General features: G+C 41.1%; 1 protein-coding gene and 1 long non-coding RNA gene across 5 annotated transcripts in view; one reads left to right on the top strand and one right to left on the bottom strand.

The window, feature by feature from the left end:
- Window positions 1-51: 51 nt before the first annotated feature.
- LOC147250038 (uncharacterized) lies at window positions 52-6077 on the bottom strand. Its single transcript, XR_015119199.1, has 4 exons — window positions 5839-6077; window positions 3155-3301; window positions 1578-1683; window positions 52-268 (listed from the first exon to the last, which is right to left on the bottom strand). It is a non-coding gene; the product is annotated as an uncharacterized LOC147250038 (long non-coding RNA).
- The window catches only part of slc44a5b (solute carrier family 44 member 5b), a 48325-nt gene continuing 33208 nt past the window's right edge, over window positions 5619-20735 (top strand). For 2 of the 4 annotated variants that reach the window (XM_086224011.1, XM_086224010.1), the window contains exon 1: window positions 5621-6121. In XM_086224011.1, the coding sequence (XP_086080137.1) occupies window positions 6085-6121 (37 nt within the window). In that variant the 5' untranslated portion in view covers window positions 5621-6084. Of the gene's footprint in view, window positions 6122-20735 lie in introns of all 4 variants that reach the window. The other 2 variants (XM_086224009.1, XM_086224007.1) reach the window with 2 other exon arrangements.

The following is a 20735-nucleotide window of genomic DNA, read 5'->3' as shown; positions in this document are numbered from 1 at the left end:
TATTATTACTGATGACAGGTAATAAAAGTGTTTTATTTCGCTCTGGTTTTTTTTTTTTTAAAGTAACTTTACAGGGGTAAGTAGCTGCATGCTGTGAATTTGTCATCAATGCTGATCATTGCGAAGATCTTGTCACGACGCTCACAGCATGCACTGAACAGGAAGATGCTGGTTTCCCCCTTGTCACTCCCCATTTTTCAGTCTACTGAAGAGTTGTTTGTGGAGTTGGCGGGTGTAGACTCATTGTCCTCATAGCCACATGCTCCTGCTGGGAAGAATGAACAGAGATGGTCACAATGGAAATTAATTTGAAGTGTAAGGTGGATGAGGGATTAACATCTTTTGCTGACATTACATTTATTTCAAGGACTAAAATGATGCTCGTCAGTGTAAATACGTATGATAACTGCATTGAGGAATAAATTAGCCTTTACTGCTTTAATATTTGTGTTTCAGTTTGTTGCATCAGTTTTAAAGTGATCCCAGCCCGTCGTACTGTGATAAGACCATCATTAATACAGAATATGTAGTACTGACAAGTGTATGTTGCATCATCATTTTTGTCACAAGTAGATTTTGGGACACATCCTTTCTCATTTGTCACAGAAACCTGAGCAGCTAAAGCATCTCATGGGAGACAGATTTGCTGGAAGCTGTAATGTAGTCAGGAGGAGCTTGCAAAGATGGGAATTAGTCTTTTTATAGACGCCCTCTGAACCAGCATCATTGTGCTCATTTCCTAATGTGTACTTCATCTTTGAGGCATTCCTTAGCAAGCCTAAACCTCACAAATTCAAATCTAGTGTTTGGCTTTTCTTTCAAATTGATAAAAAATACATATTGCAAGTAGACCAGATGCTTAAAGATAAATCAGGATAACCTACTTATAAGCCACAGTTGTGACAGAATGTTTCCCTTTTTTGGTTTCTGGCCAAGAACTATCTTGATGGTGTAATTAGCCAGGAGGTGGGCTTTGTCTATCTCAGAGAGAGTCAAATAGAACATGATAGTTAAAGAAGATAACACAATGTGACACGATGCAACAATGTTGTGTAATACACTGTGTCGCACAACCAAAAGCAGGACTTTGATACAAGTTGTCTGTCTCTATGTGTTGGTGCTGCGATGGACTGGTGACCTGTCCAGGGTGAACCCCTACTTTCACCTGAAGGCTGCTGGGATGATCTTCAGCCCCCCCACGACTCTTAACAGGATAAGCGGAAGAAAATGGATGGATGGATGGACAGTTATGGGTTTTGGTTTGGTCCAAATGAATCAGATGTCCATCTATCCATCCATTTTCTTCCGCTTATCCTGTTAAGAGTCACGGGGGGGGGGGGGGGCTGGAGCCTATCGCAGTGGCCCTCAGGCAAGAGGCGGGGTTCACCCTGGACAGGTCTCCAGTCCATCGCAGGGCCAACACATAGAGACAGACAACCATTCACTCTCACAGTCACACCTACAGTCAATTTAGAGTATCAATCAGCCTCGTCCCCTCTTGATGTCTTTGGACTGTGGGAGGAAGCTGGAGTACCAGAGAGAACCCACACAGGAACAGGGAGAACATGCAGACTCACACAGAAAGATCAGTGCCCGAGCTGGGACTCAAACCAGGAACCTTCTTGCTGTGCGGCGACAGTTCTGACCGCTGCACCACCGTGCAGCCTTGAGTCAGATGTCATTCTATAAAATATGTACATTGGGAAAGTTATAGTAACATATAATTCAATGCTTATTTGGCCGTTGCATAAAACAGGTTCTCCCAAACTTCAGCTCAGGAACATGCATTAAAGGTTCTAGAGAAATATGACCCCCACTATCCCTCAAATAGCGTACAAACATCACACATACATTCACTAACACAGCCACATTTACATGTATTTAAAATCACCAATAAACTGTTATTTTTAAAGTAGCTGTATTACTATTTAATCATTAGAAACAATCAAGGCATTTTAAAAAAACTTTTTTTCTTTCTACTTTTTGGATTCCCGGAAATCATCAATAAAACAGGCATGCTGCTAGAGTCGGTCTTGTGTTCAGCAGCTTGATCACTTTAAGTGGTTTTCAGCAGCAGTGAGGCAGGTTTCTATGGACCACTGCAAACAACAGCTCTGAAATAGAGCCTGTAGAGTAAAGTCATTTGTTGGGTTGACACGGCAATCAATACGATTTAAGATTCAGTCCCACAGACACTTGCGTGAGGTTTCTCAAACGGGGATAAGATGATCTCATCTGTGGGCTGCTGTTTCTGCAAAAAAGCTGACAAATTCACAAGAATAATATATAAAGCACACGGTGCCACACAGCTTCATATTGAAATGTGGTGCCGGAAACACTTGCAGGTTATTTTAATTTTGTTCAATCCAGATAGACGTGCAGTAGATAACATTTTGTCACTGTTTTTGCTGTCGTAAGGGGCATTTCCCATTTCCCTCCTCTCTGTTGTTTTAATCACCACGTTATCTGTATCACAATGGAGCTAAAATGCTCTTCATGTAAATTCAGAAGATTATGTAGCTGCAATCTGTGTGTTTTGATTAGAGTTGTCTCAGAGGTCTTGGATGAATCTCAGAATACAACTCTGGGGCACTCCCACCAACAAGAGGAAGGCAAGTGTCTGTGGAACAAAATCTTTTTTTAATTAACTCCAACCTCCCACTTAAGGTGCCAGATGGCCGTCTTCCTGTCTAGAGCCAAATACAATACAAGTGTAAAAAAATAATCTGCCTTGTCTGCACACATTTGCTGAGCCAAAATCTGCTTTTCTCACAATAGTGACACCAGTTTCAAAGGCAGATTCCTTCGGGGTGTTGGCCTAGAAACTAAATTTGGTCTAAAAGTCATTGGACATGCAAAAGTGTTCTTGTTAATGTGTTGAACATTGCCAGATGCCACAGAGGAAGTTTGGTTGAAGTTGTTTAGAAAGTCAAGAAAAGGTTTGATGAAACTTAAGACTTGATATCACTCCAACTAGAAGTATTATAGATTAGTTTGCAGGTTACTTTAATGATGGAGCACTTAATGTCCAAAAGGAGCCCACCGGGATGTCCTTAACAAACTTCATTTATTTTCAATGCACCATCACAGAAAACCAGCAAATATCCTCATATCTCCAATTAAAAAAAATGAAGACAAAAGGACTTTCGCTCACCTGGTGCACTCTTGATGGCTGTTGCTTGCCGATGCAGAGATGCTTCTGATGCACAACAGCACTGAATCACTTCTTTTACAGCGGGATGAGGAGGAATTCAATATTTCAATGGAGTTGACCGCATGTGCAGACATTTGTAACCACCATCTGAAAAAGGAACAGGGGTCACTTCTGATCATCAAAAACCAACATTCTTAATTTGCCTCTGAACTGTGTCATTATTTCGTCCCTGCAGAACTTGAAATCCTTTCATTCACATTGAACATGCTTTGGTTACTCGAGCAAAATGCCTTCTAGTTCAGCCCAGTTGTTGTGTAAAATGGAAATTAGATGTTGCAAAAAGGATATAGCAAGAGACAGACAGTAAGAGCCATGAAAATCCAGGATCCATCTGGTTGCGCTGTCCTACCAGTCTATTTTTAGCATCAAAACCCAACTGCATCAGGCAGAAATGAACAGTTTAAAAGAGATAACTCACAGAAGAACATAGGCCTGAGAAATCTTAAATTCACACGTTGGCCGTCTATGTTTTCATTTAAGTGTCTCTTTCTCTTTTATTATACCGTATTTCAGGTTTTTTTTAATTGCCTTTCGTTATTGTTTCACTCCCCTTTGTGGCAGACACATGAGGCCTCTCAAACTGTTACAACAGTTGCAGGCCATAAGAAGCTGAAAACCACTCTTAGCTCAGTGTCACACAGACAAATTGTTCAGCATTCACAATACTGCACTTGGCAATAATGTGATTCTAATTCTCCCACTGGGCTACTGGCAGTAATCCGCCCACATCAACATATGATCTGTTGCAGGGAAGTCAATCCCTTCTTAATGACTGGCCTTTGGCAACCTGAGCTCTCATTACTTTGATCCATGAAGCAGTAAAAGAGATGTCACTTTGAAGATGTCAGTGTTTGAAACAAATTAATTGTCCCATTTCTAATCCAATCAGACATGTAAGGCATGCATGTTTATTTTATTTTTTTCAGAGAGGGGATACTGTTTGGCAGTTATAATCACGGTAACAGCCAGGTTGAATCCCTTTGGCTGCAGCTGTCACAGATGAAACATGCTTCTCTCTTTGTTAATTCTGCATGAAAATTCCACCCTGCAGCTCTGGGATCCCCCCCTTACTGTACATTTCAAGCCTCTGCTGCCACTTCCTGGTCACAGGCACGACACTTCCCAGTTCAAAACCCTGTTTATTATTTTTGTCAGCATGTAATGGACTGTGAAAATGTGTAATGAATTGGTATACCTCAGCAAGAGTAGTTTTGATTATTTTTGAATGTCCATCCATTTTCTACAGCTTATCCTGTTAAGAGTCACAGGGGGGCTGGAGCCTATCCCAGCAGCCTTCGGTGTACATCCTGGATGAGTCACCAGTCCATCGCAGGGCCAACAGACAACCATTCCCTTTCACAGTCACACCTACGGTCAGTTTAGAGAATCCAATCAGCCTCGTCCCCATTTGTATGTCTTTGGACTGTGGGAGGAAGCCGGAGTACCAGAGAGAACCCTCACAGGTACAGGGAGAACATGGAGACTCCACACAGAAAGACCCCATGCTTGAGCCAGCTCTTGAACCCGGAACCTTCTTACTGTGAGGCGCCACTGCACCACAATGTTGCCCCTTTTTTGAATGTTTTAAGCATTATTGATGCAGTGCTAACTGTTGTATCGACATTTACTGTGCATAACAATGTTTTTTCCTGGAAAGCTGATCAATTCATAAAGTATGACAGAGTTAATAGTTTTCAATGGTGAATAACTATATGAGCCACCCCCAAATGGACATATTCATTAAGATAATGCATAGTTTTTATTTATGTCATATTTCCTCTTCATTTCTGTTTTTATATGTATAGCCTACCCATGGACATCACGCAGAGATATTTTCACTTTTCTAACTTAAGAAATTACCCCTTAACCAAGTGGTTAAGTAAAAATGTTAATGACTAAAACTAAACCTAGCAGCTAATTGCATGTAAACCCTTCGCTAGCTAAGCCTAGCATGATAGGGGACAAACTTTTGCCCTTGGTTGCAAAACTCTAATTACATGGTTAACTACTTCACAAAAGCCCGTTTCGCTTAGTACCATAACTTTGGCATATTGTGCTGTTAAAATGCTTTTTTCTTTTGTACCATTGTCTCTGCTTCTTTGTTCATCCCAAAAAAACTGATATCCTGGGCAGTCCCTTTGTTACCTGATCAAATAATGAGGAGAAGGGGATGATATTTAAAGGGCATCACACCAAAAAGAAAATCAACTTTTTTATGATATACCTGAATGTGTAAATAATAACAATAAAATTCTAATCATATTCCTTGATGATCGAAGTGCTCTCGCACACTCTCGACCGAGAGCATCGGAGGAAAGGGGAGTAGAAAAAAATTACATCTGCAATTTCGGATTAAGTCCAGCTGGGGGCAGTGTTTCTCCACGAGGCCCAAGTCGATCTGCTGGACATTTAAAAATACCAGCTGCAGCGATATAGACTGTATTATTAATCGACCAAAAACAGCGCACTGGATGTCACCACTCTTCTTGCAGACACAGACTAAAACCGTTGCTCCACAACATCGCTGGTTCTTACACAAACCGTGTTCACTTCCGCTGACAAATCGCATACAAGCGTCCGTACCTAAAAACATCCAAACAAAGGGAAAAAGAGCACTTTCCAACCTCGGCGTCCCCTTTAAGGCCCTTTTGGAATAATTAATGACGTCGCGCTGTAAACACGACTGACGCTCAGCTGCGTGGCCGAAGCATCCTCTGGACCAAGAAGACCGAGACCTCGCCAGCCAGGTTTCCGTGTTTGTTTCTCGACAGTACCGTGGAAAGACGTTACACTAGCTGAGGTTCACCTCGACTGTCATATGCGGGCTCCTAAAGCCAGACGACGGTGCTGCATTCGTCCTACCAAGTGCCATGGCTAGAAAGACGGACGTCCCCTCCATCTACTATGGTGAGCCTGCTGTCTTTGTTTTCAACGCCAAGATATTTTCCCTCTGGAACAACGTGATAGCACCATATTATCCTGAGCTGGAAGGATGTTTTAGCCCTCGTTGTGATCTGATATTAAGGCTGGCCAGCTTTCATTGTCATTTGTTAACTAGTAAAGGTTATTTAACGGCTGGCATCATCTAAATACGCAATGATGGTAAGTCATGGTTTTTATGAAGGTTATTAACCTGCGAGGTAGTGTAACAGGAGTGTAACGCTTCCCTCTTCATCCTTACATTTTCGTTACATAACAAAAGAACCCCACAAACTCCTATCTCTCCCCCGTGTTACTTATTTATGCCTTGCGTTTTTGGTTTGAATAGTATTTGGAAACAATTTCTGCTCTTGATTTTTCACTTATCAACAAATTATTACATCTTACTGGAGCGTAGTACACTGCAAATTTGGACTCTTACTCTCATTGTCCATTGTCTTTAATGGACTCCGTAAGAGCTGGTCAGAATGTATTAATACTTACTAGCCTTTTCAGTAACCACCCAATAGCTTGTTTTGATTCAGCACTGGTAATAGCTGAAGAGAATCTGTTTTTACTAAATATCAAATAGTTACCACAAATATAAATAGCTAGAGCAGTTACAAGACTCCATATTTTTTGTTGTTGTTGCTGAAAACAGATTAACTTCTAAGCTCTGGGGTTGCCCGTGAATATTTTCCTTATCATTTTAGCAGTAACTGTTTAATATTGTTTCCGTTCAATGTTATTAATTGAGATTTTCATTCTTCAAACTGTTTTTCAAAAATATACCGCTGTCCTTAGTGTCCTTTAGTGTTTGGCCTTGTATTGTTGATCTTACCAAAATAAATTGACACAAAAGAAAAAAAGGATAATGAAAACAATGCAGACTAACACAGCAGCCGTAGTTTGAAGAAAGGGTGTATTGTGTCCACATGTTTTTCTCTCTCTATTGTCCATGCATGTGGATGTATTTAATCCATAGACAGAGTTTCTGTCCATTGGTCTGTCTGAATAGCATTCTAATCTGTTATCATCACTGGAGGCCACACAGTCAGGAGATTTTCTCTTTCATTGGTGGATCGAGCCAAACTCAACGCATCGGGCTACGGTCGGCCCATCAAGGGAACTAACTCATGAACACTGAATCTCAGACATCAGCCTTGAACTTGTCTCACCTACAGCGTACATCCCCAGTCACTGGCATACAATTCTTAGTTCATGATATTTATTGAAATTAGTTTTTTCTTCTGACATTTTTGTGAAATGTGTACAGGTAAGTGTTACCTTTTACCTCTGATATGGTGGTAATGTGATTACAATGTGTTGTTAGCAGCGAGTCTCAAAGACTGTCTAACAGAGGAGGAGCAAGCATCGCATCCATCAAAGGATTGAATTCTCTGACAGGTGTTCTTCAGTGGGCAGGTGAATTTACAAAATATGTCTAGTTTGCGATGTCTTGCTGTGTGTTGACTTTAAAGTGGACAAATGCAAACAACCACAAAAAAGAAAACGAGGTACTCAGTCATCACTGCTGGTGAAAGCTATCCACCATCTTTATTCTTCAAGCGTCAGCACTATGACAGACCTACGCACATTGACTCTAAGTCTTCATCGGGGTCTTTGAGTCTTATCTCAAAAACAGATGCATTTTAATGAGATTTGGTGAAAATTGTATTACAAAGAACCAGGGATTATGTAGATAGCAGATCTTGAATACGTTCTTGGCCAGCAGTAGGATATAACTTTTTCAAATTGTTTTTATTATTTTTCTGGTCAGTGTCATTGGTGAATTTGCATACAATTTTTGAATCGGTATGAAATGGTTGAATGACAAATGTGTCTGCTGTAGGAAATCTTAATCTCATTCTGGACCTGTGACCCAGAACCAGTTTTTGATATAATAATCCCTATTAAACTAACAGCAATAGACTGATGAAATAAATGTAATGGAACAAATATTAAGCTCCCATTGTTGCTATGTATTGTGTTCTGGATCAGGGATCTGGATTGTGTTCTGGATCTTGTTGAGTCGGTGATCTGGATTGTCTGCTTGATCAGTGATCTGGATTGATTTGGATTCTGTTTCATGTTCTGGATCAGTGATTTGGATCATGTTCTGGATTGGGTGCTAGATCAGTGATCTGGGTGACCTACTTTTGGCAGTTTTGAAGAAAATCCATCAACAGATTTTGACAATACTCTGTTCCTACTCTGTATTGACATAGTCTCCTGGGTGGAGGAACGTGCCTTTCTTGTGCAGTCTCGTCTGGCAGATGCGTGACTTCCATCTATGGTTGACTCAGACTAGGGAGTGAGAGTCACACTGCACCATATGCACACCTGACACAGTTTGTGGAACTGTCAGGCCTCCAGTCGCTTGGGCTATCAGATCTGGAAGTGACAGTGCCTATTAGTGTCTCAACTTAACTGGACTGTCACTACAGCTAATGTAGAATCTACGTTACTTTTTTGACCTTAAGTAACCTTTTTGTGAAAGTTGAAATAACTCAAATGGACATGTTACACATTATCCCAGAGCAAAAATTTACATTAACCTTATTACAGTGACCAGTTTTCAAACCAGCCTAAATTGCAAGGTGCCAGTTCATGGCAACCATGTCTTTGACATCATTATCTGTTACAAATATATCATAATGCCAGTCTCTGTGCCAAGGTTTTAGTGAAGGGGGTGTTGGATATGTCTCAGAGTGACACTGCATTGCCATGTCTCTTCATGGGGAAAGCTCCTGTGTCTTTCTTTTATTTCCCTTAACGCTGACCCCCCTATGTCCCTTAGATCTCATGACAACAGCAGTGTGCCAATCATGATGGCTGCAACCTGTCAGCTATAGTTGATTCTCACAGCTCTCCAGAGACAAGTTTGACATCAGGGCCTTCAAATGTCCCTGCTCACAAACTCCATGCACCATAAACCCGTTACTACAGATTAATTGTGAAGTTCTGTTCGTAAAAAGCACTGTGCAGGCCATTATTATTATTTAGATTAAGTGTTCATGTACAATTATGTAGGCTGATTCAAAAATTTGCTTGTATTCAATTTTAGTGCTTCAACTCAAGTGTGAACCTACAAGGGTATAATTTTGACACAGTTTGAATAAGGAACATAATTTTGCATCACACTTCACCAAAAAGGTGGGTTTTTTTGTGCTGAAATAGGTGTTTTAAGCTTCCGATAAAGTTTTTTTCCCCCCTGCAATACATCTTTGTGACCCCAGAATGCAGAAGGAACCAGCCACATATATCTAGCTTGAAGCTAACGGTGTCCCATGGTGCTGAACTACACATAACAACAAAACTGTCCAAAAATGCTCATTTGATGTTATCTTGATCCAGCCATATCCTCAGTAATTTACAAACACTTAGATGTGAGCGAGGGCCTGACCAACGTATCAGTAGGCCAGTTTATCAGCCATTCTTGGCTTATCACGGAAATATTGTATCGGTGTATTTGCTTTCTGATATGCACTGATATTAAGAAACAAAATACAATGCCTATGATGATTTAAGAAGGGTGTAATTTAGTGTGTCCAGCAGAGACAGCTCTAGTGTCACTCCCCTGTTTAATTCACTATTTTATTTTGGTCTTTATTTAAATAGTCATGTATGACAATGACTGGTGACCCGTCCAGGGTGAACCCCGCCTCACGCCTGAAGGCTGCTGGGATAAGCTCCAGCCCACTGATACAAAACATACTCACAAACCACAACACCGAAGAGCCATACTCATTGGTAAGATACTCAGGTATGCAAGCATGCAACTGTGATGGAACACGGGGATGTCCATATGTTCTTTAAGGCCACAGTTGGGTTTTTGGGAAACAAAGTCTCCAGCAAATGACGACAAGACACAGACACGCGCACACACACGACACTGAAATGAATAAATAACATAGCCGCTACTGTGTTGTGCTGTCATTTAAGGTTGCTGTTGCACTAGTTCCTGTTCTCTGCACTTTCTCTGTGATGGAGTGTGTGTGTGTGTGTGTGTGTGTGTGTGTGTGTGTGTGTGTGTGTGTGTGTGATAACTTTTCTTTCCTTGTGGAACCAAATAAATGGATCAGTCTTTATAGCTTGCTTTTGCATCCCTATCATGGATGTGTCCCTCTTGCATCCTCCACCACTCTTCTTCATTTCCAGAGTATCCTCCGAGTGTATCATCTCCTTCAAACAGCTCACACAATGAACACACCACTGATGATCTCATGGCAAATCATCCCATTTAACAAAGGGAGTGGGAAGTCACCCTGCACTGGTCTTGAGACCTGATTCACAGGATACCAAACTTGTTTCACTGACCACAATGCCAAAGAGCAAGGCTTGTCATTGTCAGGGTGCACACTCAACCATAGTCAAGGCAATCCCTCACTCTGTCATACTTTCTAGGAAAATAAGACAGAAAACGAAAGGACTCAGACTAGGGCATGATGTCATTGCCTAAAACAAAGAACGTGGGCTAAAAAGGTTAGGATGACATCAGACCCTGCCCTCGTAAGGCTACATAGAAAGCAGTGTTACTCACCCATTTTGCACTGCATAAAAACAAAACAAAACAAAATAAAAAAAAACCCAGATAATTCAAAAGACAGTTTTTGCATAGGAATTTAAATGATCAATTGTGGATCTGAATGTGTTGGTCAACATAATCCACAGCAACAATATGGATACTATTTCATCTCCACACAATTTACCACATGGGCAGTTTGTAATAGTTGTCACAGGTAAATTCGCCATTTGAAAAATTTTAAGTTATGTAGATGTTTATTTGTATATTGACCAGAGAAGGGAAATCCAATCATAAGTGGTCTCAAGAGATTCATGTGTGGACACAATTTAAAGCCAAGTGTGAATATCCTCAACCAGGATCAAGCAGGATCGATCCTGATATTGGGTCTAAACAGGCCATTCAAGAGCAACAACACCTAAAAAAAAAATTGTTTTCTTACATCTGAAATCAGTGGTTATTTGACTGAGCTTTTTGATACAGGCCCAAAAGATAGCGACTGCCCTTTGTTGGTTGAAATTTCGGTATTGCAGTTGAATTGTGTTGACTTAATTTGTTGATCTGGTGTCAGTGGGATTGAGCTGATGGGTGATACCATCGCACATCACCGTTGGCTAACACTCATCAACTTCTGATGTCTATCATCGTGACATCCTGATTAAAAAGCCGGCTGTAATTAAGGAATTGTAGTCCCTCATAGTTGCTGTAAAACGGGAGTTTTGCTTCAGTTACCAGTCCTGTAAATACCAAAATGGGGCTGAACATGCATCAAATGCATGGCACGCACATTCATGGCACCATACGGCAACTGCCTGGTGCCGTGGATTGCTTGAATAGCGCCCTATGTCTCTATTCTCCTTTTTTTTTTTTCCTTGTTACAGCTGCTCGGTTGGGTGAATGCAACACACTTGGCTACATCAGCAGCTGTCTTCCTTTTCTGCAGGTCTGTTAGTTTTTTCTTTAAACCTAGCTTCCTCAGTATAGGTAGTGAGCTAACATTTTCAACACACCACATGTCTGTAATTAAGTTGTGTCAAACTTAAAAAAAAAAGAGCCTTTAAACCCTGAGGTAGGTTGGACATTGACCTGGCAAGGATGTGGGTCTCCACGCTGAAGAGTTTCCTTTGCTGAGTGAGACAGCTGGAGGTTGCTGTCAGAGTGAGTGGGGAGTAGTGGAGACTCCACTGGTGAGCCTGTGAGCAGGTCAGCATGTCTGTTGTGGGACAGCTAACCCTTCCGACAACAATGTTATTGCCCATGAACGATGTTTTGCTAGGGACATCGTAATTAACTGATTTGGTAGACATTGCCTAAGCCTTGGTGACAAACGATGTTATGGAATCAGCTTTCATCACCAACATGCCCCCCCCCCCAATCTACAGACTATAGTTAGGAGCATTAACACCCTTCTTTTTGCTCTGTGCTGAACTCTTAAGGCGAGGTGGCCAGATCTGTTCTGACTGAGACACATGATTCACAGCAGCTTAGACCTGGCCACACCTCAGCCGTAGGTTTGTTTGAACTACGTGCCCTCAGCTCATTTACATTCAACAGTTATCCTCTCTTCTATAGCTAGTGATTCAAGTGTCCTTTTGAGGGTTAGTATATTATTGTTTCAAACTACCTAGCAAGGGTTCTGTGGGCCTGTGTACTGTACTGCTGAAATAGCTCATAATCATTCTGTCACAGGTTTGTAACTAACAGGTATTAGTTCCATTCACCACAGAAAGTGTTGAGCCTGGCACACAGTTAATTAAGAAATTTCTCGCATGGGCAGCTTCCCAAATGCTGGATTTTTATACTGAGTCAATGCAGAGGCTTGAGAAAGCTGAGAGCTTTAGTTTTGAAGAAAACATTCACAGCCTTGGCCTGTGAAACTGCAGTCAGAGAAGGCCATGGCTCAAATGGCTTGCTTTGTACCCAAGACTAAGTGCTATTTTGGGCTTTTTAAGTGTCACTGTCCTTAACAAATACTTGTTTTCAAATAAGGACTGATGCTCATTCCTTAGTGCTCATTAATTTTAACAAGGTAATGCTCCTTTGCCTTTAATTTAATGTGCCTTTTTATACACATTAGATCTAGGAGGTCAAAGGTTTCAACTGTGACCTAAAAAAATACAAAGGACAAAGGTCAGGATGAAAGGCACACATTGCGGAGCATAGAATAGTGAGGTGATATTTCTAGTTATAGATACCACTATGTATTCTTGTAAGGGATTGACTTACCCTTACTTTTTTCCCCAAGGAAGAAGCACATGAAAAAATTCACATTTGTTCATAGGTGCATTTTGGGTGTGACATCGCTCAAGCTCAAAGATTCATTCTCCTTAAAGCCCAAGTTGCACCAAGACTTGGCGTGTTGCTATTTCAGGGACGATGGATTTCAAGTCTGGACAGTGAGTGTGTCTCATCTGGAGAAACGGACCTCCTTGTGCGCTAAGTGAATTTGCACCAGCACTTCTTATGTTTAAATAAGGGAGAAGCAGGCAGGAGGTGTTGACCCGTGTTTCCATCAGTAGAACCACATTGCAATGCCGCGCATCTGCTCAAATGATTGATTCACCCTTTAAGTATCACTTCACACATAACACAATTAAGTAAAGACAAGCCTCTTCTTGGTCTACATCCTTAACATTTTCTGTTTTTTTTGTTTGTGTTTTTTCAAAATACCAGTGTTAGGGTTACAACACACAACTGTCCAGAGAGTGGAAGTAAATAGAATTGCAGCCAGGACCTGATGTGATGGTGTATAGGATAGTATTGGTCCAGCTCTGCCTTGCTCATTTTTGTTATGTGAAAGAGACGTTGGTGATTTAGCCAGAATTTCTACTTGCATATCCACTCCCAAGTACAAGTGCAAATGGATTGAGTTGGTCAGAGAACTGTGTTGTGGTAATATGGTTGCGCAATTTTAACTTTCTGTCACCATGGGACTCTATAGGACTCTGTTGTGAGACTGAAACCTTTTTCAGGTCTTTAATACTGAATATAAACCTAAAAGACACTGCACTACTAAATTGTGTAATTAACATGTGTAGGTTTTAAATGTGTGTATTTCATATTTGTATACAGTATCAATACATGGCCATCCCCTTATATTGAAGTCTTTATAAAGCCTGGACAAAGCCAACTGACTCTGTCACTAATCCCCATTTGTTGCCTGGAAGCTCCCACAGAAGTTACCAAGGTCACAAAGCCCAAGCAACAATACTGCTACTTCTCCGTTCAGAGCAGCAGGCTAGCTGTCAGCATCTGACACTCTCAGACGCTCACTCTCCTCTTGGGGGTCAAATCCCAGCCCGGATCTTTCTATTCTTTTTGAGAGGATGTCAGCAAACTCTATGTCTGTGCTTCCCTCTGAAAATGCACTGTTCATACACCGTTAGGAGTGAATCCAGTGGGTTTCCATGCCAGAGATGTCAAGTGTGCAGTCCTCTAAAATCTGCTAATAGTTGAGAGGATCCCAAGGGGCTCTGCTAAGTAAACCTAAACCAGAGATCTGGATGTTGTTGTCTTGTCTCAATAAGGAGACAAGCACTTAAAAGGGCGTACTGTTCTCTGGGGAGGAAGAAAGAGCAAGGGGGGAAAGATGTGTCTGGATATAGAAGGACAATAGAAAAAGGCGTATGATAAAAATTATGGGTGGGTAGAGTCTCAGCTCATCCCCAATATCATGAAAAGAGCAAGCCATCTGGAGCTTTTTTACTCCAGTGATTCTTTCTGTGATGGGATCTGTGTGTGTGTGTGTGTGTGGGGGGGGGGGGGGGGTGTAGGGCTTGGGTTAGGCTGGTGATATTAGTTAACTAAAACACACACAACATATCTATGACCCTGTCCACACCTGGTATCGAAATTCTCCTCATGTGTGTCCTGTAATTGGATCTCAAATCCTTGCTCTTTTTGTAAATAAACAGCTTCAGTACTTTGGTTAGTGGCGTATTTACCCACAACAGTTTGTATTTTATTATTACAAGCAGCACATACACAGCTATGTCGCTCAAAATGTCCAAAGAAGAAACATATTTATTTGTTGCTGTAGATTGTGTCAATCAGCAACTTCACTCTGTTGGTCACTGGCATTATTAATACAACGGGAATTACTGTCCTGTTTTGGATGGTGTATGATGTTTGTTTGAGGAGTGAGAGAGAGAGAGAGAGAGAGAGAGTGAGAGAGAGAGAGAGAGAGAGAGAGAGAGAGAGAGAGAGAGAGAGAGAGGAGATCAGCTGATGGGCAAGAGACAATGATGAGAGAGCAAGCATTACAGCCAACAATATTTTCGTGTATCCGTCATTAAAAACAGAAGAGAGAGAAATCCCAACAGTAAACTGGGTTTGTTCCATGACATTTTCCTTCCAAACCATCAAAGTTTTTTAATGTGAGCTTTTCTCAAGATCTGTGTGACCTTTATACGGAGGAATAATGAGAAACGGGTGACAAAGAAAAGCTAAAACTGGGTCCATTCTACAGGATAATCAGGTTGATTTGTGGTGCTATGTGCCCCTCCTGACACCTGCTGCGGTGTTCCTGGTTGGTGGTGGAACAGATTTTCTACCCAAATTATCCTGATGTGTGTGGGGTTTACAGACATAGGTTTAATGTTCCCAACTGTATTCCTTATCTTGAATTCTGTGAATTGTTAATATCAAACCTGTTGAAATCTGGTATGTGAAAGGAACAGTGATGGAATATTGAGCAGAAACTTGCAACAGCCAATGAGTGAGCTGAGTGGAAAGCATCACTGATGCATGCTGCATACCGTTGCGTACTACATTTCAAACACACAGCTTCCATGTTTGATTTTTTTTTTAAAGTCAAATTTGTTTCTCACAATTATTTGGGAGATTCACGAGAATCATCTCTCTGAAATTGTTTAGGATGACAAGCCTTTCTTTCATCCTGCATCTTCATAGAATCATCTGGTGTGTGCGTTCCGCTTTACCTTGAAAAATCGTTTTAATTTCTGATCGTGTCTCTTGTCCCCCATGTTTGTTTGTTTTTTAATCCTCTACTCGACATGAAGTGTATTACTTTGTGATGGAACTGGATTTGCGAAAAGATTCCATCTTCTCATGCTTCAAGTTATGTCCTTTTGTCAGCACCTAAAATCGTTCAGCCAATCAGCATCCTCAGTAGGAACTACAGTCAGCCACAGTCAGAGTTTAGTTCAAACTACAGTGAGGAGCATTTTGAAACAATGACGACATCTGAAGAGGTTGGCATGGATACTGCTCTCGTATCAATCAATCAATCAATCAATTTAGACAACGTCACTGAAGGTTGGAAAAGACTCTTTGGCTCTTTTATTTCTATTATGATTCTATTGACTCGCTTTGATGTCAGTTTGTTGATTTGACTGGTTGATAGACAATAGATAGATGATAGATGGTTCACTCAATCACCTGTCAGGTATTTTTTGAACACTTCCATCCTTTTAATGTTTCTGCATGTGACTTCTCAGATGATGTGACAGACCAGCTGACAAATTGTCTCATAGTCAAATGTCCACATGATAGTTTATTGCGTAAAAGAGAGTCCGTTCTCTGTTTTAAGTCGGATTTTGAGGCACACAGCTTTGGAAATTGGTTTCCCTTAGCTCCTAGCATGTAACTACATTCTTGTGTGGAATACTGTATGTCCAGCCTTCGTGTCAGTGGAACATATTGAGTGCTGCCTGACTCAGCTGTGGTGTTGCCAGTTCAAGTCTGCTCTTTTGACCCTTAGTAGTGTGTCAGTGTGTGTCAGTAAAGATGCTGATGTGAGAGTGATTCAGCAGTGAAACCTTGCGTCTACTCTCTACTTTTTCTGTTTGACTGACCCATTTATCTTTAAGGCAGTTGGCCACCCAAGTAGCTGTGTTATTTATTTCCCATGTAGCCACGCTATTGTTGCATGGGAAACCTGACTACTGCTTTTTATCGTAAAGAGCAGAGGAAACACAAAAAGGCCCAAACTCGCTTTTGCTGTTGCTTTTCTCAGTGGATTGGCAGCAAGCAAGTGCTTTCATCAAATATGAATAAATATACAGTGCAATACACAGCATTCAGAGCCTATCCTATCCTGCTGAGCAACATCATTATGCTGAATTTTTAACTTTTCTATTCTCTCCTAATTTTATTTGTAGCCAGAGCTCATATAGTCCCACATAGCAGACTGAAGTGCAGTCTCACAGCACTTCACTCCCTGGAAATGTTCATGAATCAGCAGAGTGAAAAGAACAAAAAAAGTGCTTTTGAAATGGCCTCTGTGACCCAACCCATGTAGAGCACCTGCAGTGTGCGAGCTGTTTGCCTGACCACGGTATGAAAGAGGCCTGTGTTGGACAGTGGAGGCCTGGGACACTAGTGCCTGTGTCTACTCATGTTGATGGATCTGTGTACTGGATGTGTTTACAGACACAAGCTGAGAAATGCAGGGGAGGGAGGGTTGAGGAGAAAGTGAACAAAGTTTGACTCTGGACAGTATGATGACAGCACTGTTGTTCTTCTTCTTGCTGTTTTACAATTGTGACTTTTTTTTCCCAGCCCTTTATTGTCTTGATTTTAAAATTTCTGTCACATCTCATGATATCTAGACTGATATTTAGACACGAGGCCCTATCATATATATTTATAAGTATACTGTATATTTATAGGTAGGTGAGTGACTGTAAATGTGCAAATTCTAACCTTGCAATATAGAAAGCCACAGGAGATAAGTGTGCAATTTTGTCACCTCCCAAATTGTAAAATAAAAAGAGATGAGCTGCCTCTGCGACTTCTCCCTGAAACTTTATCACTCCAGGCCAGGATGTTACATCTGGCTGCCTTCCAGCACAGGCCTAGCGAATTTGATTCTCAGCAGTCAATCTCTGTACTTACTTCAGTATCGGTCTGACAATTTCAATTTTAGCCTTTGTCACCGCACGTTTCAGCGTTTGAGATAGGTTTTATTAAACCTTTGTAGATGGTAGATACTTAAAACACGTAATTTGTGTGTGTGCCATTGACTTAGCTGACTTAGTTTATGTGAGCTCCTCACGAAGGCAGCATTATGTAGTTCTGCTAATACAAAGGGATCAAAGACAGGACTACTTTCATTCAACCTACTGATTTAAGAATTGGCAGCAGTGTTGCAGCTTTTGTAAAATTATTTGAAGTGAAACATCTGTTTTCATTGAGACTGTGACAGAAGGAGTGTAAAGAAGAAGAAACCGTTGCTTCTAACGTTACATCCATACTTACTCTCGTTTTCCTCATTTTCTCTTCTTAGCATCGGCATCAGGCCCAAAAATCCCATATTGGATGGGTGCTAATAAGTGGTAGAAAAGTACTCTATCTGTGTGTATTCAAATTGATGTTTGAGCTGGAAAAACCAGTGCATACTGTTGCCTAAAACTGATCAATTGATCTTGTTGTTATGTCATACGAGTTGAAAATTTAAATCTTACTGGGGAGGAAAGATAATAACCAAAAGTCCTCTTGTCTTTGATGTTGATCAAAACATAGAGTATAGAAAAAAAGTCCTTGATTGTTGGTTTTTGTGTAAATCTTCCTGTCACAGCAGGATTATCCAACTCATGGTCAATAGAGTAGACAAGCCGTAGGTCGACTGCAACTCTATCTGTCACAGTGTAGCATGCCTGCCAGGCTTTTTCCAAATGTTGTTAACAACAGACCTTACAGCCAGCGGTGCACAAACATCCAGTCCACCAGCCTCATCTCCTGCACTGGCAGACTGCAGTACAGCCTGAAGAGCCATTAACGTAGTCTGCTGGTGGCCCGTATCACTGATGATGTTCAGCACTCTCTTTAACCTTTCATTGAAATCTGTTTTGCGGAGCAGGAGGTAGTATACCAGCCTGGTAAAAGTTATCAGTCGGACTTAGTGCAAAGAAACTGAGGCTAAGGCTAAATGTAGCTAAGGTGATTTGATCTTTTATGTTGTATTGGCACTTGTGCACACTGTATATTTTGATCAACATCAAAGAGTCGAGAGTCGGGGGGCACACGCTGCCTGTCAGTGCTCTAGCTGATCGTACAGTAACACTGGCAGGCTTGCAACTGGTAACAGTAGGCTTATGAGGAATCCACAGACATGAATATGGAAAAATCTCCACCTCCCTGACACTCGCTGCACCACAATCTGTCTTCACATCACTGGCTCTCCCTGATCCCTGTAGGATTGAGCTCACACTCGCCATATGGCCCTCACCTGTTTTACTATAATAGGGATCTGCAAATATTTTATGAATCCCTCCACATAATAAAAGGTGACATCTTGACCATAACGCATAAACTGAGACATGCAGTGGCATTACACTTTTTCTTATCATACAAAGTTTGAAAAAAATTGCATATATATACCTTAGAGATATTCCTAATCCAATGCATTGTTCAAGGAAAGCAAAATAACTTCTGCTCAGGGTTGCTAGTTGTTATTTGACAAAACAAACAAACAAACAAAGAGCTGCACTTGACATTGTGGATCTCTGCTTGGATGTCTACTTCACCCCAGCCACTGCAAACGTGTAAGTCATGCAGATTCTGTCCTCTCAGCCATGACTTCAGCCAGAGTTTCTGTATCTTCTTCATCACAAAACAAAGGAACTCATGCTGACATTCCATCTTTTATATGTACATCTTATTGGATCCCATTTTCAATTTTAATATTGTCACTTTCATTGTGTACTTACCAACGTAAGCGTGTATTTATGTTCAAAAAGCTCCTAGTTACAGCTCTAAAGACCATAAATTCAGGCCCTGTCACTGTCAGAAACAGGCTGTCTGTCATTATGTTTGCGATTGTCTCAAGTTTGCAACATGTTTTAACCTATTAAATTTGGTATTGTGAGCCGAGCCTGATATTTCAGAACTAAGTTTTTACATCTCTCATGTTGAACCTTTTATTTTATGTTCTTGGGAAGGTTTAAGGGTGTCAAAGCCTCTGTAACACACACACACACACACACACACACACACACACACACACACACACACACACACACACACAAACAAAAAAAATACTTACTGGAGAATGTTGCATGCCTCCCTGAAATTGTTCAATTAATGTAATTTCACTGAATAATCTGCTTCATACTGTGTCAGGCTTGCACTTATCCTCCTGTAGCCTTGACATTTTTCAGAAGTCACTGTCCTTGTATCCTCTTGGTTGTAAATGAGGCTCTGTTCTGTGGTTTGTTCACCGCCTGTTTCAGACAAGTCCGTGTTCAGTCCTTTGTAAAGAACGAAGCCTTGATTTAACACTCGCTTATAATTACAGACCAATCTCTAAATCATTAAAACATTTTGCAAGAAAAAAAAGTGGAAATAGCAGAAGCTAATAATGTTCTCTACCCTTCTTTGTGCCTGATGGTGGATGATTTAGTGCATTGCCGCCTGTGACTGGTGCCACTTGAGGTCTATGTGGGCTCTACCAGTCACCATGGTAAAGTCAAAATCTTACTGTAGGGAAAATTTACACACTTACTGTCCAGCCCTGCTTCCATGCTTGTATTTCTTCCTGCCTGAGTCTCTGTAACTCCTTGTTTTCCTGTTTAAACACACACTCACATCCCCCATTCTGGTGCTTTTACACTGGGTTCCAGTATGCTCCAGAATTCCATGGTAGAGGCCAACATTTTTTCCAATTCCCCCAAGATGAGTGTCAGTTACACTATACATCTGCAGTTCTCAACCTGCGGCTCATGAGCTTCATGCAGCTCTTGTAGCTGGTTGTGGCTCTTTCAAGTCCTACTTGAAAAAGAAATTTAAAAAATCTGTTCCTAAAAGTTCCCTTCGTGTTACTGTTGTGCTGTGGCTGCTGGAGCTAATGACGGCTGTTCTTATCAATGATTCCGTTTCCACCAGAGGTTTCGTGCCGTGTGTCAGGCACATAACAGCAGTCGCTCGTCGCTCCACTCCGCCAAGAATGCGCAGTGTCAAATTAGCAAATTACCACTTGTCCATTGGTGATCTTTGCTGCTCCTGATTGGACACTACCATCAAGAAAACAGTTAAAGAAGGATTCAGAGCATCTGATTGGTCGATGGATCAGAAGTTGTCATGTTGAAATTATTTAGTAGGTCTAATAAATGTTTT

Source organism: Aulostomus chinensis, chromosome 14 (assembly GCF_037954235.1).
Source record: "Aulostomus chinensis isolate RoL2024-O1b breed Wild chromosome 14, RoL_Achi_v1.0, whole genome shotgun sequence".
Lineage (NCBI taxonomy): Eukaryota > Metazoa > Chordata > Actinopteri > Syngnathiformes > Aulostomidae > Aulostomus > Aulostomus chinensis.
This window is presented reverse-complemented; position numbering and strand designations above follow the sequence as displayed.